The 24,559-nt window shown below is 39.1% G+C and overlaps 2 protein-coding genes across 2 annotated transcripts; both read right to left on the bottom strand.

Moving 5' to 3' along the window:
• Window positions 1-826: 826 nt before the first annotated feature.
• On the bottom strand, window positions 827-12,731 carry LOC148068550 (organic cation/carnitine transporter 2-like). The gene is made up of 12 exons (XM_087804475.1): window positions 12,661-12,731; window positions 10,011-10,288; window positions 8,508-8,684; window positions 7,451-7,554; window positions 5,145-5,299; window positions 3,647-3,818; window positions 2,891-3,017; window positions 2,721-2,821; window positions 1,912-2,126; window positions 1,653-1,835; window positions 1,426-1,561; window positions 827-1,045 (listed from the first exon to the last, which is right to left on the bottom strand). The coding sequence occupies exons 2-12, from the start codon at window positions 10,218-10,220 to the stop codon at window positions 946-948; spliced, it is 1,680 nt and encodes a 559-aa protein (XP_087660601.1). The 5' UTR covers window positions 10,221-10,288; window positions 12,661-12,731; the 3' UTR covers window positions 827-945.
• A 435-nt stretch (window positions 12,732-13,166) lies between these two features.
• On the bottom strand, window positions 13,167-23,861 carry znf385b (zinc finger protein 385B). The gene is made up of 10 exons (XM_087804477.1): window positions 23,838-23,861; window positions 17,914-17,988; window positions 17,489-17,626; window positions 16,025-16,158; window positions 15,820-15,930; window positions 15,571-15,709; window positions 15,208-15,495; window positions 14,863-15,047; window positions 13,438-13,533; window positions 13,167-13,356 (listed from the first exon to the last, which is right to left on the bottom strand). The coding sequence occupies exons 2-10, from the start codon at window positions 17,984-17,986 to the stop codon at window positions 13,174-13,176; spliced, it is 1,347 nt and encodes a 448-aa protein (XP_087660603.1). The 5' UTR covers window positions 17,987-17,988; window positions 23,838-23,861; the 3' UTR covers window positions 13,167-13,173.
• Between the last annotated feature and the right edge of the window lie 698 nt (window positions 23,862-24,559).

The raw sequence follows: 24,559 nt of genomic DNA on the forward strand, positions 1-24,559 counted from the left end.
GAGATGGATGGGGGACCATAACTGACATATGGGCTCAGTGTAGTGCCAGATGAATGTGGCAGTGAAAACTAAATATTGGATGTGAAAAAAAAAGATTAGGATGCTAGTAGGAAAAACACACAGTAACAAGTTATTTGACTTTTTACTTTCTATATTATTTTATTATTTTTCACTGCCAATTTAAGGTGGCACTTGTCCAACCCCATACATCGATGGACAACAAAACAGGAAGAAAAACTCTCACAAAATTTGAAACTTTAATTTAAATATTTACATTGGATGCGGTTATGGCAGGTCCACTGAAAATGCTTTCACTTTCTGGAGGTGAAATCTTGTTTACAATAACCACACCTACTCTGCTGCGATTGGTCAAACGTCAAGGTTTGTCACTGTGCGACACCGATCGTGAAACTAATTAACAAAATCCTGGGACCAATTTATAAAATAATGAAACTTATTTACAAAATTGTGACACTTAATTGAATAATTGTGAAACTAATTTACACAATTGTGACACTTAATTGAATAATTGTGAAACTAATTTACAAAATTGTAAAACTATTTACCCAAATCGTGAAACTAATTTACAAAATCGTGAAACAAATCTACAAAATCGTGAAACTAATTTACAAAATCTTGAAACAAATGTAAAAAATCATGAAACTATTTTCCAAAATTGAGAAACTAATTTACAAAACCGTGAAACTAATTTATAAAATGATGAAAATGTTTTCCAAAATCGTAACCAACTTATTCAGACTCCACATTCAAGAGAGAATGAAAGAAAAAAACACACACAATATAAATCAAGTAAATGCAAAGAGTCTTAAAGAAACAAATGAATTTAATAACAAATATTTGAAAACAAGGTGTACAATGCTTAATTGTAATAGTTTCACAGGAAAAACACTATAAATCTCTTCCCTTGCTTCAACACGAGTAAACTCATAGGTGAGTCATGCAGATGACATTTGAGGGCATGCTCTGCTCTGTTGACTTTTTATCATCTCCAGAAGTACAGCAGGCAGAACCAGACAACTTGAACCTGAAAGACACCACAAAACAGAGTTGAATTTTACGAATAAAACCTGTTTTAAGAAAAGCTCCTTAAGAAGCTGTAGTCCTTCTTGGCTGATAAATAACATTCTATACTGTACTGGTCGTATAATCATATAAACTAGTGGTATTTTTAAAATAAGCCTGTAATTATTGTAGCTCCAGAAAGTAGTCGAGGACTGTCATGTTTCCTTATATTGCCCTTTATCCCGAAAATCATAATCATGCCATCTATTTTTTGCTGAAGGTCCCTGAAATGTAGTCTGTGAAATAAAGGTTGGGTACCCTTGCTGTAACTAACCTCCCTTGTTTTTTTTGCTGTTGATGTATGTTTAAATAATATCTGTCGTTTACACATTGTATTCTGACCTCTGCATGTGCTCCATCTGCTGGATGGTGTCAGGAAGTGGCTTCTTGAATGTCTCCGGCAGGAAGAGACAGAGTATTACGCTGAGTATCGACAAAGAACCCACTAGGATCCATGGCAGGAACTGATAGATCGAAGCTGTGAACAGATCAGCAACGAAAACCATTTCAGTGACACTTCTCTTTAATGACCCTGGCAACATGGTTACTGAGATTTTAAATATGCTCACTTAGCTGCAGCAGATAAGGTGAGACAGCGGAAGCCACCCTGGAGAAGGTGGCACAGGAGGACATGGAGGTGTTGCGGATGACGGTGGGGGACAGTTCACCTGTGAACAGGTACAATATACCTGTACCACCCAGGACACCAAACTTCCCCAGTATCACCAGAGCCAGGGTCACAGCAGGTTGACCTGTGAGGAGCTTCTTTGTTAAAATCACACGTGGTGCTGCCTTAAAAAGTAGTAAAAAAAAATCGATCGTACATACTATGCATGGTAACTTGGATCAGCAATAATGCCAGAGCCCCAAGCAGAGTGAAGCTAATGTAGGAAAGGCGGCGGGGAAGATGTCGAGCTGCAAGCCACGACGCAGCGTAGCCCGGTAGCTCGACCGCGGACACCAGGAAGTAGTTGAGGAAGGGGCTTCCACTGAGGTTGGACATGTTGAATGACAGGCCAAAATAGCTGAAGCTCAGAGAAAACCTGAAACAGAGAGATGCGATTCACATAACAATAATAATTCAAGCTGTGTGGCTACATAATCATCTTGGCGGTGAATCACTAGGTGCTGGTGCACTAGTCGTCTGCTGTATAGGTGTTGTTGCTCCCAGTCCTAGCCCTTCTCTGCCAGATTGGATTTATTCCCCAATACTCTGGTGTCTTTTATTGTCTTTGCCTGGCACTGCTTTACATGGTCTCCAACTCCAGCCTGTGCTGGGAGTGGAAAGTTGACCTATAGGAATAGTATTTAATCCCTGTCTCTGCGCATTTATTTTAGATTAGGAAGGCACTTTTTCTATTCAGGCTTATGCTACTGAGGCAGCTGGGTAAGCCCCTTAACAACTGAGTGGTGAGTGATTTCTGGAGGCGGAGTGTGGTTTATTTGTCTAAGTCCAGCCATGGTATTCCTTTTGGGTCATTCCAATTTTTTGAGAATGTTTTAGCACCACATTATACCGCCGTGAACTGCACAGGTTTGATGTAGCCTTCTCAAAGATCAATGGTATAGGCTTGTTATTAATATACAGCTTGCGTTGCCGAGTTACCCTTTATGTTGAGGATTTTGTCTTTACTCACCAAACGAGCCATAGGACTAGGGTGTTTGTCCGCATGTTTGACGTCTTCAGCAGATCCCAAAAGGTCACTGGGTCAGTTTTCTTTTCGGCTTCCTTTTCACCCTATGCCAGAAGATGTTATTTCTCTTATTGATAATTCGTACTAGCAAAAAAAGGCAAACACGTTTCTACCTTAGCCACAGGGAAAACCACTTGCGGAGCCTCCACTCGGTTAATCAAAGCTGCTGATCTCAGCAAAATCTCGGCCTCATCCAAGCGACCACGAGACACCAGCCAACGAGGAGACTCTGGAATCAACCTGAAAGGCCAACCGAGCTTTGCAAGTTAATTTAATAAACCAACACCATTCATTTCTTTCTTTGTTACTAGTAACTATTTTGACATTTAACAAAATACAGTAAAACATTTTGAGCAGCCTAAGGCCCAAGAAGTAACAAGTGTCATTCTATATTATGAGGTCACTATCATTAAGGTAGAGTCTAGTCCAGATTAGGCATCGGTCAAAGGATGAAAAGTACTAACTGGAATTGGTTAAACTGACTTGAACTCAAAGTTCAGGGTCCAGTACTGATCTACTCTAGCTGACTCTAGGATCTTTTGAGGATGAAACCTTGATGTCGGGGGCGTCATAGCTCAGATGGTAGAGTGGTTGACTCATGTTCTGAGAGGTTGCGGGTTCAATCCCAGTTCCAGACAAGAACGTGGCTTTGTGTCCCTGAGCAAGACACTGATTGCTCCTGATGGTTGAGCTGGCGTGCTGCATTGCAGCCTACTCCCATCAGTGTGTGAATGGGTGAATTTTGTAACTTAGTGTAAAGCTCTTTGAGCGCTGAATAAGCATAGAAAGCGCTATATAAGTAAGAGCCATTTACCATTTTAGTACCAATAATTTGAAAGGCTACTCTCAAGGTTTATTCAGACACTCACCACCAGAAGGCCATGCAGAGAAGACCGGGAAGAGTCATTATCAAACACAGCCGTTCCCATGTCCTGACCAGGTAAGCTGCCCCTGGCATCAGCATCATACCAAACACGTAGAAGAACGGTAAGCTGAGACTTGAAAATATCACTCTTGTCCTCCCGATTAGGAATTCAGAGCCTAAAGAACAGAGCATACTCTAGTTAACTTGGTGACACATCATACCAGCATTAAATTACCTTTAAAATATGATCAAATGTAGTCTCTTCTTTAATTGATTTCATTATCTTGTCTTGACAATAATGTAGCTGACAGTCATGACCACAATATTGGTAAACAATTCTCTACCTAAAGCAGGAAGAGATCACCAATTGATCGCGTCTACCAACAATGTTTGGCTCGACTCTGATCACTCCTGAATTTGACTTATTTTGGATATTCCTGAAACTAATCCTGATGTTTTTAGCGTTACGTTTGTCTCTCTCTTTTTAGTTTGGTTTGAGTTCTGTTACGGTTGTGTCCCTGTATCCTGCGTTCTTGTTTTTTAAATTTGGGCCAAGTTGGAGCCTGTATTGAATGAACCCCCTTGTGCATATTCTTTATTAAGGACACTAACTTTAGACATACTTTAGTTTGTGTGACTTTGTCTGTGTCCTCTGACACTCCAGCAATGGCAGTTTAAACTGGCATTCGTGGACCCAGCGGAAATAACGTTTCCAGAAAGGGCTACTAAAAGTGGCTGCTGTGGACACATTCACATTATAAACACCAGGAACAGACTTGTAGCCTTGGGATTGTCCATGTCCTTCCAAAAATGTTACATTTTACATCCACAGACAAGTCTTTCTTCTCCTCATGCTTATAGGTTGAGTCAACATTTTGTCATTCTATCTGCCAGTCTACCAACAGTTGTCAAGGGTCTTGACCTTATGTCTATGGGCCAAATCTATCACAAAGACATTTTTCTGCTCTGTGTGAACCACCTGCTGTGAGGTCAGCTTCCAGAGCTCTGCTATTATCAACACTAAAGGCTTTATGTTTCTTATATACTGCCAACATGTGGCTTTCCATTCCACAGTTGACTCTCCACCCACTGCACCTGACCGTGGAGGAGCTGGCCAGCTCCTTCAGTGGCAGGCTCAGGCACCCCCAGTGTAGGACGGAGCGTTATAGAAGGTCCTTCATCCCAACTGGTGTCAGGATATTTAACTTTTTTTTTTACTTTATTTTATTCTGTTAATAGTGCTAATTTTCTAATACTGTAAATAATTTGTATATTTTTAAGATCGTTTTATTTTATTTTATTTTATTATCTCTTTTACTATTTCTTTTTTTCCATGCACTTTATTTTCATTGTCCTGCTGCTGCTGTTGTAAAAGTGTGTTTCCCCTCTGGGGATGAATAAACGTTTTATATTCTATTCTATTCTATTCTTTCCTTGACCAGACACGTTTACTCATTTCATTGAGATACATTGTTTTGGATGTGAAAAAGAGGAACACAAACCCATCACAAAGATGACGATGTAGTTGGTGATCTGACCCATGCCCATGATGAAGAAGATCAAGGTGAAGATCGGCCAGGATGGGGCCAACACCAGAAGCCCACTGAAGAGGCTTAGAATAGTAAAAGTCCCAAAGAGGACCGGTTTTCTGCCAAACCTGTAAGACAAAATGTGAAATTCCTACTTTTGTAGTGGAGGTGTTCATACTCTACCTCAGACAGCCCGGGGGCCACATGTGGCCCTTTCACTGTATTTATGCGGCCCTCGTAATGTCAAAGTATGATCATGTATAAATAGTTCTAATGCATTAACAAATGTATTTTGTATTTATTATTCAATTACATTTTCACATCACTTTTTATTATTTACTTTTTGTATGTAATTTTGTGAGTATATATTAATCCATCAAAACAAGTTAGTTGAAGAAATGTAAAGAAACTTATATATACAAGAATAAAATTGCAGCTCATTTAGCTTTATAAATGTCACGCCCAAATGACGAATATCTTTTTTTTTTTAGGGATTCTATCGTTGTTGCTTGACGGCCCCTAACAACATTTACAGAATTTAATGTGGCCCTTAAATAATTACAATTCCCCACCCCTGCTCTACCTCTACCCCATCAAAATACTACTTGGTGACTTGGTTATTAAATCTTTATTGTGAATATAATGTATCAACGACAAATCTAGGGATAACCAACAAAAGCAATAACCTGCACATGTCAGCCAATCAAGTGTTGTTCCCAGACCAGTAAGTAATAGCCCTGATAAGTAAAAGCCCTCGCCTGTAACAACACAGACAGATGGTCAGTCTCCAACTCATGGCTAAAAATCAATCAGCGTGAATAGCCAATAATGCAAATTAGGCAATTAAGTAATTTAGCAACCTCAAGACATACCTCATGTCATGCTTAGGATACTCTCAGGTTACCCCCCTGATCGCTCTTAAGAGTCATTTGGGGCCGTTTCGTACAGTTAAGGAAACACTTGGAGCTGTAAAACTGTTTTGACTTTAAAAAGGAAATATGATAGCTTTCTGCTATTGCTATATAAACTATAAACGAAAGGTAAAAGTGATAGTTCACCCAAAATTCAAACTTCACTCATTTTCTACACATTCTCATGTTGAGTTATAGACAAAAATGAATTAACTCTAAAATGAACAGATTACTCTGAAAATAATCCCAACCCTTAGTCCACATATGGGTGAGTAGAAAATGAGTGAAGTTTGAATATCATTTTAAACATTAACAATGTTTTGTACTTTATTTTTAATGCAGTGTGTCCTATAGAGCTGACTCATGTTTGTTTATAACTATGTTATTATGCAAAGCATTTTGTGACTCTGAGAGGATATATTATCCATCTTAAACAGGTCTTTATTTACAGCTTTGTTATACACAGATTCTTATTTTGAGAGAAAGTGGTAAAACGAACCATGAATCCATCTTTAGTGAGAGCAGATAACTTTAATAAGATGATGAAAATAGTCATAATGTGAAAGAAAAATGTAGTTTTTGTAGTCAACTGATGGCTCAGGACCCAAAAGTGGGGGCAAGGTAGATTTTCCTGGTAAAACAATACATCTGTTTGTATCCAGTATAACTACAATTACACTGCAACATGCTTTGCTGTGATGTTTACATATTAAATTTAATATAGTTACATATATTCTCTGATTTAAGACGGACTAGTTATCATAATCCTTTTTCCATTTCTGATCAAATTAAAATTATATTTTTGAACAAACTAATGTAAAATACTGCAAGGTGTGTCGTGCGTGTTACCTTTCCTTTAAGACTGAGACAGGTGAGGTGTTTTACAGTAACACTTTTGTTGTCAAATAAAAGGTAAAGTGAATGAGAGGGCTGCTGGTTTTACATGCATCCCTGGAAAAACTCAACGCAACATTTATATAAAATATTCACATTATACCAATCCTTATTTTCAAAAACCTCAGTGAGTAACATCAGAGGGCTGAAAGAGCCGCAAGTTATCGACCCCTGAGCTATACCTACCTCAAATTAGTATTGTACTTTATTCAAGCTTCACCTCAAGAACTACACTAAAGAACAGCTTCTGTCTATCCCTCCATTTACAACTTTAACTACCAGTCAAGGGAAAATAGGAGGACTTGGGTGAGGTAAGTAGCCTTACTCAAGTCCTCCTATTTGTCCTTTCCATCAGTTTTCTCTCTAAAAAACACCTGTAAGTAAAATAATCCTTATTCTATGACTCATTTTAAAAGACGTGATAACCTGCAGCATTATAATCCTAAATTATTTTTCCGATATATTAATGGTTACCGGTCAGAGATGGGGCCTGAGGCAAAGCACCCAGTAAGTCCACCCAGGAAGAAGAAGAAGGAGGTCAGGGGTTGCTTCCACTCGTCCTCACACACAAGGTTAAACTGCCAACAATGAGACAAGATTATAGTTAAGTTACTGTTACAATGAAAGGGCCCATTTGGCCCTTTTCCACCGACTGGTCTTAGCCCTACTGTGCTCAACTCGACTCTACCCGATTTGTGTTGCATTTCCATTGCATGGTTCATCAAGGCAGATACTTTTTTTAGTCCACTCTGGTTCCAAGCAAGCAATGCGGCAGTAACAAGGGAACGTTGACCAACTGCCGGACACGGATTGGTCAGAGATTGACGTCCCTAAAGCATCATCTTCGCGACTTCCATTTTTATAAAACCCAGTGAGAAGGATTACGGTATGTTGATCCGAAAAGTTGTTCAGTGGTCCCTGGACGAGGTCTGAGTTTCAGGTTAGTCCACCATTGCCTCCAAGTTTTACAGCACTACATCATGATGGTCCTGACCCCGCGAGTAGGTATCAGGGCTTCTGGAATCACAACAAAACCGAGTAGTGCTGAGTTGAGTCAAGTTGAATAGGGCTGAAACGGTATAATGTAAAAGCGCCAACTGTAGTAGAATATACTTCAGACTTTTGACAATCTTTTTACAAGTTGTCTCCATTCGTTGGGCAGTTTGTTTGCTTACCCTGAGCACTTCAGTCTAACATTGTTAGTACCTTGTACCACCAGTATTCTTGTGCTTTATTTGGGAGAGTTACAGGAAAAAACTGAGAAAAAGTATATACGCTTTATTTTTATTGGGAAGAGAATACATTTAAAGGTAGACAACACACAAATAGTATTCATATCTAGTTCTATAAGTATGTGTGGCCTTGTTGTCTCTCCATTTTTAAGTTTCAGATGAAGATGAGCAGCAGGGGTAAAGAGGTTTTATTGGGTGTGGTGACCACCAAGTATGTTTTCCCTTGAGGCCCTCGGCACCAGTCATTAGCGAGTTATTATATATTTTTTACTTTACATCGGTTTCAATGATTATTGTACCTGTGTGACAACTGTCGATTGAAAGTACTGGGTGTCGTAAGTCCATCCATCTTCACATCCCTCCTGTTCTAGGGTGGACAGCGAAACGTTTGTACTCGCTCCTTGCAAAGACAGGTTCCGAACCAGGTCCAGCCGGTACCGACTGCAGCTACTCCTTTCCAGCTGACCAGCCCCTTGCTGTCCAAGACACATCATTACACTTTATTTTCAGGCACATCAACACACCAGACTAGTTTAAACCAGCAATAACAAGTAGATCATTGGTAGACATGTTCCTGTCCCTTATTCCCAGAGAATATTCTTCATGGTAAAGTTAATTATTACATTAAAGTTGGGTTTTTGAAAACAATTAGACTGCTAAAGATACTTTTTGTATCTATGTGAACGTGATCCATTCCTTGATTAAGTCTCCTGAGGCAACACCAAAATAAACATACAACTACAATACCATCTCAATTTATACTCTATTTTGATTTCCAAAGCTGTGTCTTAATAAATCATTGAATCTAGCCTCTTAGGTGCTTTGGAGATTGCGTTACATTTATGGGCTTATGCCTATGTGGTTTAACGCATTATCTATTTACAGGTCAAGCAACACTTCCTGAACACACCTATGCACACAATGTGTTAGTGTACATGGATTTGTTGTCGTGGTGGATGCAAACAAAGTTCAAGGGATGACAAAATGCAAATATGAAGAACATAGATCAAAGGGAATAACACAAAGAAAATGATACAAATAAGAAATAAGAAATATTCATGGAATACACTTCATTAGGTGTTATGGACCCATCACTTTAATACCTTTTCCAGTTCTGTCTGGTCGCGAGAGGCGTCCTTTAGCCTCCCCCAGGTTACCATCCACAAACCAGGATCTCAGAGCAACCATCTGCTGTGTTTTTAGCTTGAGCCAGAGAGTAGATTTTACCGGTACAAACCACTTTCCCCTCTTCTGACCCTCGTCTGTACTAGGATGAGAACAGAACTCTGGGAAAAGGGTCTAAAATAAAGTCTATTTATTTATGTGGATTTGCTTAGAGTTTATTTTTGCCTTTGCTCAATGGATTCCCAGTAAGAATCTACTTTAACTCCAGCACATCCACAGTACTGTTTCTTGGACAGTGGTACACATAACCCTCATCTTCTACCTTCACTTGCTCCTCAAGTCCATCAATGTATCCGTTGCAATCCTACGCTATACCTCACAGATACATCACAGTCAATGGAAGCCAACAAGAAAGACATAAATATATCAAACTCTGTGTTTTTAATCCATGGATTCTGTTTTGGAAAAACGCTAAAGTTCTTTGAAACATATTTGTAAGATATTTGGAAATAATTTCAACAAAACTTACTACTAACTTAGGTCAAAACATTTGGCAAAATACTAATACTTTTTCTGAGTATTCCTTACGGACTAAAAGTCCTTTTTTCTCCATTTGCACATCTTTGAAACCATACGATGAAAAAAAAAAAATCTTAATTGGAATGAAGGGATCTGACCTGTAAAGGGATGCTGGCCTGGATCCACTCCTGGCTCAGGTTGGCATGTGATGGGATGCTGCACTGGTGTGTCGGGGCTGCCAGCAGGAAGAATAGACTCAAGAGGTTACATCCTCCCGGGATGCCGGACAGACAGAGCAGGAAGAAGACCCTCTTCTGGAATGGGCCCCAGTTACCAAGAAAAGACACCAGCTCCTCGTAGTTCTGCATCCTACCCACAGCGCCTGGACCGGCGGCTAGAAGTAGCTTGTTCCTTTCTGTAATTCTTCGTCAAAGACCTTTCAAGAAACAAGCTCCAGTTAATTTAAAACCATTGAGCCTTTCCCCTCCCATTGCACTCCCTTGTACACGTTTCAGACACAATCATGTCAATGATTCAAGAGACCAGTCATGATGAAGTGAGTTTCATCAGGTTAGCGATATACTATGATACTTGATGAGCAAGTACGGCAAAAACAAAGGCATAACTTTTTGTGCGATGTCATATAGATAAGCTATATATATATATTTAATCTTTAATTATATACTTTACATAAATGAGATTTCTAAAAGAAATTGAATAAAAATGGTGTTTTTTTTAAATAATCCACATTACACAACAAAATATGAGTTTGGATCAATGACGAGTTAAAAAAGGTCGAAAGACAATTTAAACCGTAACACGTAATACTAGAAATTATAATTGGATTTGTCTTATAAACTTTTTATAATTTAAGTCACACTCAGGTCCTGGGTGCAGGATTCCAACCCACTAAGTCATTTTGTGTGGCCTGTTGGATGGTTAGCTCTATCCAATGTGGATTTATGTTTGTGTTGATATTCTGACATTTTTTTGCCCCCTTGTATGATTGTGTTTGATAAGTGTTTTTGTTAAAAAGTTTCATATTGATGAATAATAAATTTGGAGTTATCAAACTTTACCCTTTAATATTACATTTTCCAACCATATAAAATCTTTTTTATAATCACATTTATGTCCTTTTTTGTGTCTTTCCCTTAAATAGCAATAAACTTGATTTATACTTTCAGGTATCACCTGGTTTTGTGGTTCTTAATTTAAATTAACACAAGATAGCAAAAAAATAAATAAAAAATCGCAAATATTGTGCGATGAAAGAGTTATGTATTATTCATGATAGGCAAATACATATAACCATTGTGTCCGGAGGGTCAGTAACGTTGTAAAAATGTATAGATCTAGAATCTTCTCAGTCACTCAAGGATAGTTATCCCTAATTTTCAGGCCTATTCAGATACAAAAAAACACAAAAAACACAATGTATTCCACTCGCACACGTGCCGGAAGTAGACCTTAAATTGGGTAAATATTTGTGTCAAGCTTGTTTATCTGCGTCACAAAACTATCAAGAGATATTCTTTGAACTCTAATCATTTAAAGGGAAAACTAGTTTGAGCTCCTCTCAAAACACTTTGAGTCTTTGAGGACAGTAGTTCCGGGCTGCTGATTGATGAGAACATTTCTTGATCACACTTTAACTCGAGTGATGATAAACAAGGTCCGGTGAATGATCACACTTTTGTCCGGTAAAGTCTTGTTCATGGTGTTGTGACATAAAAACTGTCAGGCATTTTTTAACCAGCAGGTGAAGAATGTGACGCAACGAAGGAGAAGTGTTGAGGCTAAAATGCTCCATCTAAAATTTAAATAACTCGGGAGTAAAATATTTAAACATAAAAATGAATCAAAGACATCATCGTGCCTCTGAAAGCTCACAATTAAAAGTGTCTCTTTTGGGCCGATTATCACAAACATCATCAAGGGCTGCAAAACCTGTCAAACTACCATCAATCAGGATACTGGAATAAAAACAAAATCCTGTCCAACAAAATTCCAGTACGTAGTTCTAACTTGCAACCAAATTAGGAGTGGATTCGACGAAAGTGAGAGGAGAGATCAACAGAAAATGCTGCAGCATCAGTTACCAGATTCATTTGTGGTGGGCGGACGTTCTGGACGACACCTCGCATCGCTATGACTCATTGCAGATGAAAATTCTTTCCGGAGCATGATGAGGCTTCACTCACTTTATACTTGTTGAATTAGTTTCTGGTGTTGCAGGTTCTACAAAGAAACTTTTTTTTTAATTTCTTCATAATAATTAATTTACAGCGTAACTGGCACTAAATGTATTTCAAATTTGTTTCATTTTTTACTGATATAGGTTTATTGCTTTAAATTATTAGGAAAAAATGTGGATTATTTAGTATAAAAAGATTAAAGATAATACTAAATGTAAATAAGAACTAATTTGAGACGGATATACTTCCACAAAATCATATATAGGTCAGTGGATTATAAATGGTGACATTCCTGAATAAATGCATGTAATTATATAAATAAAAGCTTTTTTGAATCTGGAAGAAACATTTCTTTACAGAATAAAAACCAAAAAAGCAAACCAATGAAACTGGACGATCATTTAAAACACACACAAATACACACTTGCAAAGAGTAGGACAGCAAACTTATATAAAAAAGTGACATAACAAGTTGAGTTTAATCCGATTCCACCATTTCCTCCGACTCAATGACACAAAAAAAACACCATATTTACATGTTTTTGCTGCCATTAAATTGTTCAGTTCTGGAAGACGATGTGGATTCAAGGCGGAAGGAAGTAGAACTCACCAGTAGAAGAGGTAACACACACAAAAACGACAAAGAAAATGTTGATGCTAACTCCTAAATACCGCCTCTGGATTGAAGGATGAAGATGAACTTGTCACTCTGTCAACAAACAAACCCAGTCAGTCATTTATGTTTGCTCATGTTTTCTCATTCAGTGATCAGCACCACCGTCATTACATTGTTATGATGGCAATCATTGATGATTAAGGATTAAGGGTTTTTGGGTCATACAAAAGGTCAAAATAATGTCATGAGCACTTAAAGTTAAGTTTCTTGTCTTCCGCCTTTTTTTTTTCCTTTGGTTCTGTTGTGGGTTTTAGGTAGAACTTTATGAATCCATTTGGATATGTTCCTTTTAGGAAAGTTTTCCTGAGTGCAGGAGCATCCGGTCCCGGAAAAAGCTGCCACGTTATATCATCTCCAAACATCTTCTGGTGCGAGTCCATGACAAAAAAAAATTGATCTCCGACAGAAACGAAGTTGTGCAACGCGGCGATGAAGTCTTCTTCCATCTCAAGGGTAGAGAATTGATCCCGGGCTTGCCGTGATCCGGCCAGGAGCGAAGACCTGAAAGGCGGAGCAAGAGAACGGATGGAGCGAGATGGTAGGTTGAAGGTGTGTGGTGGGAGCTTGGAGGAGAGGTGGGGGAGGGACGGGGGAGTGCAAGGTGCATGCGAGGGAGGGGCTGACCATGTCCTTGATCGGTGAAGAGAAGAAAAGAGATATAACTCCATGAACTGAAAACACAGGAGGTCATCATTGAGAGCTGTCACTCACAGAGGGGATGCTTCGTTGCGGCTTGTGATAGGGACTGTACTTGGGCTTGCTGGGTTTCCCGGCAACTCTGTCCTTGTGCCTCCTGCTGGATATATGCTGTAATGACAAGGTACATGACTGGCCCTCAGCAAACATGTCAATCCAACACATTTTTTTCTTTTACACGCTTCTTAATTCCACCCTAACCACTAGTTTGACATGATCAGATTTGATTTGAACGCATACAGATCTTACTGACTTGTCTTGTTGTTTTACTTTGACACTTCCCATTTGGTTTTGTTGTCATGAGCTGCGCCTGTTGCTGTGCCTTAGCAGCTATGGTACTTAGTCAGTTCTATCCAAGTAACAGGCCTCATTGTAAATTATATGTTAACAGTGAGTTTGTTAATTTTTGTGTTTAAAGTAAACTTTAGGCCCTTGAGGTAGCAGCAGTTATTACATCCTAAATGAACAATAAAATGTTACAATGTCCTGGATGTAACTGAGGATAAGAGGATACAGTCGACATCTGCAGATTTTAAAGCTAATGTTTGGACATATTTTTCATCAAGAGTTAAGCGTTCGGTAAATTTGGCAATGCCAGAGTCAAGACTAAAAATAAATCTTTGTTCCCACTGTATCACATTATATCGCATTATATCGCAATTAATCGTATCTTTGCCCCTGTGTTGTGATATGTATCGATCGATCATTCACACTAATTATCGTGTCATTGTTCCATTCAATAACGTATTCTATTTTTAAAATTATATGCTAAGAAAAGCAGTAGTTTAACGATGTAATCAGTCATAGTGTTATTTGTCAGTTATTTGTGTCATTGATTTGTGATGAAAGTGAGTGTTCCTGTGTGTCTCCCCCAATAAATTAACTTGATAGACCGGCCATGAAAGAAAGTTAGCAGCTAGTTTTTTCATATTTGGTTAAACACGATAATAATTATTTAGCCATTATTCATCCAATCACATATCATATTAAAGTAGACCTACATCTCTTTAGAAACTGTTTTATCCAGATGTCAGGGTTAAATGAAATGTGTCAAACTCATGTGGCAAGTGTCCTGCTCAATGGTTGGTTTAAGTTCATGCTGATATAATGACCTGAAAAGGTGCCAATGTTTCAAATAAGATAAGGCATCATGTAAACAATAATAACAAATTTAAGGACGACAAACACAGATAATTGAGATAAACTGAGCCTCAAAAATCCCAATCTGACTCATAGGTAAATAAATATTTTGTTCAACTTAAAGTTTCTTAGATTGATTTTGACACCACTGATGTAGGGGATGAGAACATTAACGATATAAATATAAAACAACACTAGTGGCCGACCTAGCAAGGTAGGTATTGTGGGACTTGGACTCTCGGCTAAAAAATATCAATGGAAACGTCTTTGATACAGAGTAGCAAGTGGTTTCATGTTTACCTGCTTGAGCTGGACCTCAGAGTTCACGTGGACATCACAGATCTGGCAGTGGAAGGTTTTGTTCTGGAGGCCTGATCCCTTCGCTATGGAGCTGCTTGTGTTTTCCTGCTTGGTGCCGGGTCGTGGATAGGACTTGATTGGACCGGCGCCGCTTCGAGCGTTCATCATGGTTTTGTGCTTCGTACCTGAAGAAAGACGAGTATAAAGTAACCTGCATTCTTTGGGTTCACTCCAGTCGTCCTCCGCCAGTCCAAGAGGTCGATTAAGTTCTCTAGATTGTTTGTCGGCTCCGGCCAACTGCAGCCCCAATAAGGGGAAAAGTCGGGAGCTAAAAGTGTAGCTCACCGGCATTGTGAGCCTCTAGCTGAGACAGAGAGTTGACGGCGACTTTGCAGAGCGAGCAGTACAACAGTTTCTTGGCCTTTTCCTCTTCCGACTCCGCCGGAGGTGACTCCTCTCTGTCCGGAGCGGGAGTGACGCTGTGTGCAGGAGAGGGGGAGAAGGTGGAGGGGGAAATTAAAGTGGGGAGAACAGATGGTTTGGAAAGAGGCTCACTTTCTTCTTCGCTGGAGGAGACCGGTGGGAAGGAGGATAAAGGGGGAGAGGAAGAAGGAGGGAGGATTGATTTAAGTTCTGGACGAAGACACTGGAGGTTAGACTTCACTGAGTCATGATCACATGGTTCACTCGATCCACCTGGGAACTGACCAGAGACAGCGAGGGGAGGACCGGAGTCGTTTGAGCTGCTTCCTTTGCTTTCTTTCAGGATCGACAGCGTGATTTTATTCCCTTGAGACTTCAGCTTCTTTGCGTGGCGGCTGCCTTGGTAGTGAGCGTCAGCCTGGGCCTGGACAAGACATCAGATATTACTACATCACAACTACAGTACATTTCAATTGACAATAACGCTCCAAAGAACAGTAAGAATCAGTCAAAAATGTTGGCATTTTCACCTACATCTGAATTGAACTTAAGCTGGCAGACGCAGCAGGAAATCACCTGCCTCTCTTTGGGCACCAAAGTGACGCCGAAGGTGTGATTGATGATTGCTTTTTGTATCGGATCCATCTGTGGAGGACAACAGAGGCCAGAGGTCATGTACTGTGTCCACACCAGAGTGTAGAAATACACACTAATACACTCGTTGTTGTAGTTAACCCACCAAGTTGAGGTTTGGGAAGGGTCCGCTGGGCGATGTCCTCTCTTCAGGATAAGGCAATAAGAGTTTCAACGAGGGACCCCCCATGTTGCACATGACCTTTTGCAAGGCACTTTCCACTGGGGAACCCATGCTTCCTGTAAAAAGAAATACTTGTTATTTTACACCCGACTAGTTCTGGGCCTTGCAGGAACTGCAGGAATGTGGTCTGACCAAATAAAGGGCAAGGCTGAGTAGGACGACCCAGGTAAACGGAACCTTGTTATCTTACTATGGTGCCCTTCTTTGGTCCTAACATTTTTTAACGCTAGAAAATATCATTGCCGTGTCCAATGTCCGGGACCTTAAGATCTACAGGAACATAAAGAAGCTCATGCCACCTGCCTTCAATCAATTCCAGTTCACATACAGAAGTACAGCGCAATTTTTTTTGATTTATTTACCACCACCCTGATGATCGCAAACGTGCAAAAACTCTCCGGTCGACACTTGTGGTCAAGACCGCCTGAGCTGAGAACCAGACCCTATAAAGACTGAATGAGTCAAGGCCGATACTTTGCAGGATTGAAACCAAGTACAAGACCATAGAAAATAGTACACACACCATATACACAATAACATGATCATTTTGAAGAAGGCTTACCAGGAGCAGAAAGTAATCCTGTTCCATTATGCTTCAAGACCACCATTACTAGATCAAGACAAAGTCAATTCCACAGACCGTCGAGACCAATACGAGATCAAGACCAAAACGATACCCAGACAACAAATGAGTGGTCTTGAGGCCAATATTGGTCTACTGTTGTTGTTGCCGGGGGTTATGTGCCCAGACAATTTTATTCTATCTTCACCGACATGACTGCTTAACTAGCTCACACAAGAACCTAGAAAACATAAGGCCCTGATATGAAAATCCTAAACAACAACATGGATGTTCCGTACAGAACCAATGGGACAAGTCAAGGTCAATACTTAAATAATGCTAACTTTGATTGAAGGGGGTGTTGTATCTGGAACACATTTTTTATCCTATTCATAGGCAACCAACAGAGGTATAGAACAATAACATATGTTTTTTTTTTTTACCGTACTCAACAAGACACTCCTAGATCAGCTGACGACCCCGGCATTCTTAAAGATGACCAAGAAAAAAACCCTGTCAAGATATCATAACTTGGAACTCTGACCAAGAATGTCATTTGGTTTAGTTAGGGATTAAATAAATTGGATTTTTCAGCTATATTTGTGCCGTTTCTTTCTTTAATCGTAACTTAAGTGAACAAAAATGTGCTCTGGAAATAGTAATATATAAATAAATAAGATAAACGCTACATGTCCATATGCTCTAAGTGATCATAGCAGCTGTTATCATCACTTGCCATCTATTTATTTGTATTATTTAAAATACCAAGGAAAGGTTAAAATAAAAAACAACCCAGAGATTCATCATAAATGAGGAAGAAATACCTGATGCCTGGTGTGACACTCCACCGGCCTTCAGCTGTGTTACCCTGCGCTGGTGGGATCTTCCTTTGTAGTGGAGCTGTACCTGAGCGGCAGATGTCAGCTGGAGATTGCAGACCTCACACAGCAACAAGATCTGTCCTGAATAAGAGAAGATCGACACCTCAGAGCGAGCGAGGGATACTGGACATTGATTGCAACTGAGGGAATGTAAGAAATAGAAATAGGAATATATGGCTGAGGATCCAAGACGTGCATTAGAAGAACAAATGAGATTATTGGACGGCAACAATCTGTCATCCACCTATTTTTAAATTTGCCAGAAACCCCAGATGGAACCAGGGACCTTTTTAGCTCTCCTCAGAACTGGGTCACTTTGTAATAATCAGTCATGATTTTGAGGGCTGTATAAAGTCTTATTTTCATACCATTGCCAGACACAGAGATTCTACCAGCAGAGGTTGTGGGTTCCACAGATGAACATATCGGATCCATGTCCATGTCTGAAACAGAGATAAAAATCTGATGATGGTGGGAAGTTATTTAATTATTGACGTTCTGATGAAGCTTCATGAAGCAGTGTCATTATTTTCAGAGTCCACTAGATGGCGGTCTCTGCCCAATTTTCCTTTGTTTGAACAACTGTTCTAATGAAACATAATTTTTAAACTAATGGCACCACCTACTGACCTCAAAACAACATGACACTGCTTTATGAAGCTTCATCAGACCATCATTACTTTTAATCTACTGAATGTGATGAGCAATACAGGAGAAGGTGTTAGGGTGGCTGACAATGACAGTCAGACACTCCATCCTACAGTGTTGCATTCTTTGGAACATATAAGAAAAGGTAATATATGCATCATATAGTTTGTATACCAAGTAAAGGTTTTAAATATCTCTTGATACCTTCACAGTTATGGAACTAGAGATTAGTTAAGGGGCGTCTCTTTGGGTGGTACTATGAGTTAGTCAGTCTCCAGTATGTCATCTTGTGTACCCCAGTGTCTCAGGTGTTTTGGCCTATTACGACTATATATCTCCAGAGGGATTAATGAAGTCAATCCATCCATCCGTCCAACCTTCCATCCTTCCTTCCTTCCTTCCTTCCTTCCTTCCTTCCTTCCTTCCTTCCTTCCTTCCTTCCTTCCTTCCTTCCTTCCTTCCTTCCTTCCTTCCTTCCTTCCTTCCTTCCTTCCTTCCTTCCTTCCTTCCTTCCTTCCTTCCTTCCTTCCTTCCTTCCTTCCTTCCATCCATCCATCCATCCATCCATCCATCCATCCATCCATCCATCCATCCATCCATCCATCCATAAATCTGCCCATACATCTGTTGTTCCATCCATCCATCCGTCCATACATCTGTCGTTTGATCCATCCTTCCATCCATCCATCCATCCTTCCATCCATCCATCCATCCATCCATCCATCCATCCATCCATCCATCCATCCATCCATCCATCCATCCATCCATCCATCCATCCATCCATCCATCCATCCATCCATCCATCCATCCATCCATCCATCCATCCATCGTCCATTAATCTGTCGATACATCTGTCGTTCCATCCATCCATCTGTCCATCCATCCGTCCATACATCTGTCGTTTGATCCATCCATCCATACATCTGTCGTTTGATCCATCCATCCACCCATCCATCCGTCCATACATCTGTCGTTTGATCCATCCATCCATACATCTGTCATTTGATCCATCAATCCACCCATCCATCTGTCCATAAATCTGTCCATACATCCGTCGTTCCATCCTTCCATCCTTCCATCCATCCATCCATAAATCTGTTGTTCGATCCATCCATTCATCCATCCATCCATCCATTAAATCCAACACATTTTACAGGGCCTGACTTTCTTTGTTAATCTAATAGGGGAACTAACTAGGAGTTCCATGCAGCACGCCTCTACTGGATGAACTAATGTCCTCTCATTCACTTGCTAATTCTGCAAATCTCAGCCTTCAGCAATGGCACAGTGAAATTCCTGGATGTAGATCCGTATGCAGGAACTCAACCAAAGAACCTGGACTGGTCGTAAGTTGGTTACTGTAATTAAGGGTAGGATGATCATCCTTTAACTTAAGTCCACCTGATTATCCCAGTCTCGGGCTGCATTCAGTGGGCATGAGTTGGCGGAGGCAGACTCATTGAGCGACTTTACCCGTCCTGGATAAACGGTCTTGGTTGCCAAGCAGTCGTCTTACCTTGCGGGGGCTTGGTGAGGTTATTTTAGTGCAGTTTCCAAATATTTCAGAACCTGGTTGTGGCAGCAGGTGTATGCGCCTTGGAACCCACGTAGATGTATTTCAGTTTTTTTCACGACAGCACACTGAGGGCAGGTACGCTTCTGTACTAGGGAAATTTATTTCCATTAAAACAAGAATCTTCTTCTTTTTCTTTTAGAAACCATCCACCAGTCCCACCTGCCACAAAACAACCTACCATCATGCTACATTTTAAAAGGCTTTACACTACCTTAGGAATGTATTGCACCTAAACACTTGAAGAAACCAGTGAAGGAGTCCAGAGTCCACTAAAATATGGATCAGTAGTATTATATTTTTTCATTCAGTCACTCACAGAAACCTCTAACCTCACATGCCGGAGGGTATACTGAATAAATAAACTAATGGAGATTCAAAAAGACACAGAGTGGTTTCTGAGTATTTGACCCTTACCCTGAGGCCAGTGGTTGGTAAAAGCAGAGACACACAATCTCAACCACAGAACCACACAAACACTGGCATATAAAAAAGCAGATTTTTTTTTAGCTCCAGCACAAGATTACAGGGGTTGGAAACATATGTGGATGATAAGTGGAAGTAGAAATTTGACGTCTACTGAACGATACATGAAGTTAAAAAATAGAATAACAACTTCTTTTCACAGCTACACACAACAACTTCGTTGTTCAACATTGATATTACTCTTAATCTGTGACTTTAAGGTAGTGCTCACTGTGATTTGAATCAACTTGGGAAGTCAACAAAAAAAAAAGAAATCGTTTTGGATCAGGAATTACATTTGTTTCACGTGGGCTGATTTGTACGTTGCCATGGAAATCTGTGAAATGTGTCAAACGGTAAATGTCAGAATTTAGAACCAAACACTGAGCTTCCTCCCACAGCTGCATGTAGGTTACCCAGCGCCGAGCACAGTATCACACACTATGATTGGTCGAGTCACAAGAAGATTGCAGGATTGAGATTATAATCCGGAGATAAATTGTGTGTGTGTGTGTGTGTGTGTGTTTGTGTGTGTGCGCGAGAGCCTGTGAGTGTGGTATAATCCAGGCTCTAAAAGTTGCAGTTGCCATGGTAATAAATCTCTAGTCACATACCAGCAACATACTCAAACACAGACACACAAAATATAAATAAATTGCATATATGTTGAGACTACAAATTCAAATTATCCAACTGTAACAAAATAAAAATAAAAATAGCATGTCAGCCATTGTGTATCTTCTTCATCTTTACATTAACCTGTATTTTCACATGACTTACTCTCACCGTTAGTGGATGACACCATCTTGTTTTCAGACTTACTCAACAGCTCTGCTGTGACATCGTTCCAATCTCATGCAGTACCTGAAACATACCACTAGAGCTCAACATCCTTCCTCCTCCTGAACGAACAATGGCCGGTGGCTAATCCCATACTGGTCGTTTGTGTGCAGGATGTTGAGATAGAAACCTCTTCACCAAGACTCACGACTCCCCGTGGGTGCTGTCAAAAAAAAGCGGATTCTCACCCTTACTGAGTTAATGCTTGGCTGCTTCCCCCACTTGGACTATGTTCGCTTCAACACTAAGGAGCCTGTTTAAGACTTTTTGTGAGGGGTAAATAGACATTGAGGTTGAATGTAAGTAAGTAAGTAATGGCTATGTCTGGACAGATCTAGATGAAATGTTCTCTACTTCCTCTTTTCAACCATCTTTCCAGTCTTCCCCTGATCGTCAGCTGGACCTTTGAAAAGACGTGTCCTATACCTATGGTTGTTGTTAAGAACCTCCGATTTTGGCCATTCATCACCATGTTCTGCTCCCATGGTGGAACTATAGACTACTACTCAGTTCAGCCTTTAACACAATAATCCTTCCTCAATTTAAGAGACACTCAGAAAAACCAAATGTATTTGTCATGTTGTGTAATATTTAATCTTTTCTATTTAAGTGAAATACACGGCCGCTACAGGATGTCTTCCTTTAAGCCGAGTGTTGCATTCAATTGTTATGGCTGACATTATCAGAAAATCTGATTTGTCCGGATTTGCAAGTCTCAAGCAGTATTTAGAAAATGTAAAAATACTTTGAGTTTAAAGTTCAAATTGTAACTTTGAAATCAAATAAAAGCAGCCTGGTACAGAGAGATGGAAAACAGAGGAAACTGTGTAAAGCAACTTAAACCACAGACTATGATGACCTCACTTCAAACTCATCAAACATTCAACATGTTCTCCTTTGGTAAGTAATTAAGAAAGAAACCTGACACACAAACACACACGCACACACACACACACACACACACACAATGTTTTGACTACTGTTTCTACTCTTAAGAAGTGAAGTTAAACGAAGACAGTGCAGTACCTTTGACTAACTAGTTTGATGGTCACGGTTCATTGATGGATTAATCTCAGGAGTAGCATTAGCATTAGCTGAGCAACAGATTTGTTATTATTATAAGTAAAATTAATAGTGGTAGAATCAGAAAACTTACTAGTATCAATAGTTGCAAAACAATTGTGTTATTATTAGAAGTCATAGTAGTAAACAATTTCCTGAAGGAGACCTCCTGAGGGATCAATTTAGTTCTACCTTACCTTACCTTACCTTAGTAAAAATATAAGAAGTAGAAGCAGACCTATTATTAGTAGAAGTAATAGTAGCACTAGTAGCAAAATGTTATGATTATTATGATATCATTACATGTAGTACTAATAATTATATAAGCAGAAGAAGTCATATTATTAGGAAAAAAGGTAGTAACAGTAGTAGCAACACTACTATCGCTATAATTATTAAGATTACTTATAATCATATAACTAGTAGAAGTTGTAGTATTAGTAGAAGTTGTAGTAGTAGCAACACCATTATTATTATTATAAGTAATAAGGATTTGAGCAGTCGTAGCAACACTGTTATTATTTTTATTTTCATTAGTACTAGTAATAATAGCAGTAGCAGCAGTCTCAGTATTAAGAAGTAGTAGTAGTAGAAGCAAAACTATTATTATTAGTATTAATACAATTTGTAGCAGTCATAGTACTATTAGCAAAATTAAAAAATTAACAGTAGTAAAAATAGAAGTAGCAACAGAATTAGTATACGAGTATATTTACAACTTTATTGCCACTTAACGTCCCTGTTATTATTATTACGTGTACTTATAATCATATAACTAATAGAAGTTGTAGTATTAATAGAAGTTGTAGTAGTAGCAACACTATTATTATTATTATTATAAGTAATTATATAAATTTGAGCAGCCGTATTAGTAAAGTTAATACTAAAAGTAGAAGCAGTTGTATTGAAACCATTATAATTATGATTATTATTAGTAATAAATGTAATAACAGGTGTAATATTAGTGGCAACACTGTTATTATTTTTTATTATCATTAGTACTAGTAATAATAGAAGTAGTAGCAGTCTCAGTATTAAGTAGTAGTAGAAGGAAAACTACTACTATTATTAGGAGTAATACAATTTTTAGCAGTCGTAGTATTTTTAGCAAAACTATTACCTTTATTATAAGCAGTAGTAATAAAATAAGTATCAGCAGCATTAGTATACGAGTATATTTACAACTTTATTGACAGTAAACGTTCTTGGAAAGAAATGTGTAGGTTCATGTTTATTTATAGATCAACGAACCATCACGACCAACTGTCTCCTACATGACGTCATCCACGAGCAGCCTCGGCATCCTTCTCTTATTCTCTCTGAAAGTGATTCTAAATGATGTTAAACTCAGTGTTTTATCAATCATGGCTCAGAAGATCCTCTAGAAAGAAATTCAATCTTGACATCAACACCTACACAAACACACGAGATCAGAGCAGCGAGTCATAAGTGAGAGAAACTAAACCACATATTGTTTACTAAACTAAATATTCAGAATACAAATGGATTTTTTATTTCTTAACGAATTAAATAGATTTAAAAAACGTGTTAGAAATTGTTTATTTTATGTTGTCAAATTTATTTCATTATTATATCATCACAACATTTATCTTCCATATAGACCTTTTGATAATATATTAAATGTATTATATTTAAAGGTTAAAAAACGAGTTCATAGACAGTAAAAGTAGAAAAGTCACTCACCGAGGAAGGAAGACTGACCGCAGGACGAACTCCAGCGACTCAAAAGGACATTTAAAAAATAAATATTTAGTGTGATGTAACACCTGGATTATCTAGTGTCGTGTCAGAGTCAAAACACAATTGAAGAAGTGATTGAATCCTCCGTCAGTGATCCTGTCACTCATCAGACCTGCCGGAGTCTGCGTCGCCGCTCCGAGGAGTCCAGACTGCGCATGCTCAGTGGTAACTGGTACATTTCATTCATTCTCGCACAAAAACCGCTGATGGATCACGTGCAATAAAATTCGTTTTTTTACTCGGAAACTTACTACCACTCGCTTTTCCGCGAATGTAGGAAAATAAATAAATCGTAAGAGAAGTTTCACAATAAAAGCACGTTGCAGCGATAAAGCGGCGATATGAAGTCTACATTATTTAAATCCCATTGGTTAAAAGGAAACGTATTAATGCAAATATATTTGTGCCTTAATATAGTTATTTCGAATTCTTCAAGGTTACATCAGTGGGTGACTGTCACTAAACCAAAATTGTGAGAGAGACATAACATTATATTATATCGTTCCCATTTTGGTGGCTTGTTGGTTCATTGATTGTTGACGCTTTACCTTCAGTTTATAACCCGAAAATTTGAGGGGAGCATTTCTTCATCATCTATCCATCATCAGGGACCATCGTCTTCATCAGACACACTGACCTTAGAATGCTGGATAATCGATGCAAAA

The sequence above is a fragment of the Callionymus lyra genome, chromosome 12 (genome assembly GCF_982586985.1).
Source record: "Callionymus lyra chromosome 12, fCalLyr1.hap1.1, whole genome shotgun sequence".
Classification (NCBI taxonomy): Eukaryota; Metazoa; Chordata; class Actinopteri; order Syngnathiformes; family Callionymidae; genus Callionymus; species Callionymus lyra.

Bases quoted from the DNA above. Each gene is read 5' to 3' on its own strand.
- LOC148068550 (XM_087804475.1), bottom strand. From the start codon at position 10,220: ATGCAGAACTACGAGGAGCTGGTGTCTTTTCTTGGTAACTGGGGCCCA. The intron at 5,300-7,450 runs GTAACCATTAAT...TTTGTCTTACAG, and splicing joins TCAGGCCCCATCTCTGACCG to GTTTGGCAGAAAACCGGTCC. The intron at 2,822-2,890 runs GTAGAAACGTGT...CTTCTGGCATAG, and splicing joins TGGTTTTCCCTGTGGCTAAG to GGTGAAAAGGAAGCCGAAAA.
- znf385b (XM_087804477.1), bottom strand. From the start codon at position 17,986: ATGGACATGGATCCGATATGTTCATCTGTGGAACCCACAACCTCTGCT. The intron at 15,048-15,207 runs GTGAGCTACACT...GTCTTTCTTCAG, and splicing joins GCTAGAGGCTCACAATGCCG to GTACGAAGCACAAAACCATG. The intron at 13,357-13,437 runs GTGAGTGACAGC...TCACCGATCAAG, and splicing joins CGCAACGAAGCATCCCCTCT to GACATGGTCAGCCCCTCCCT.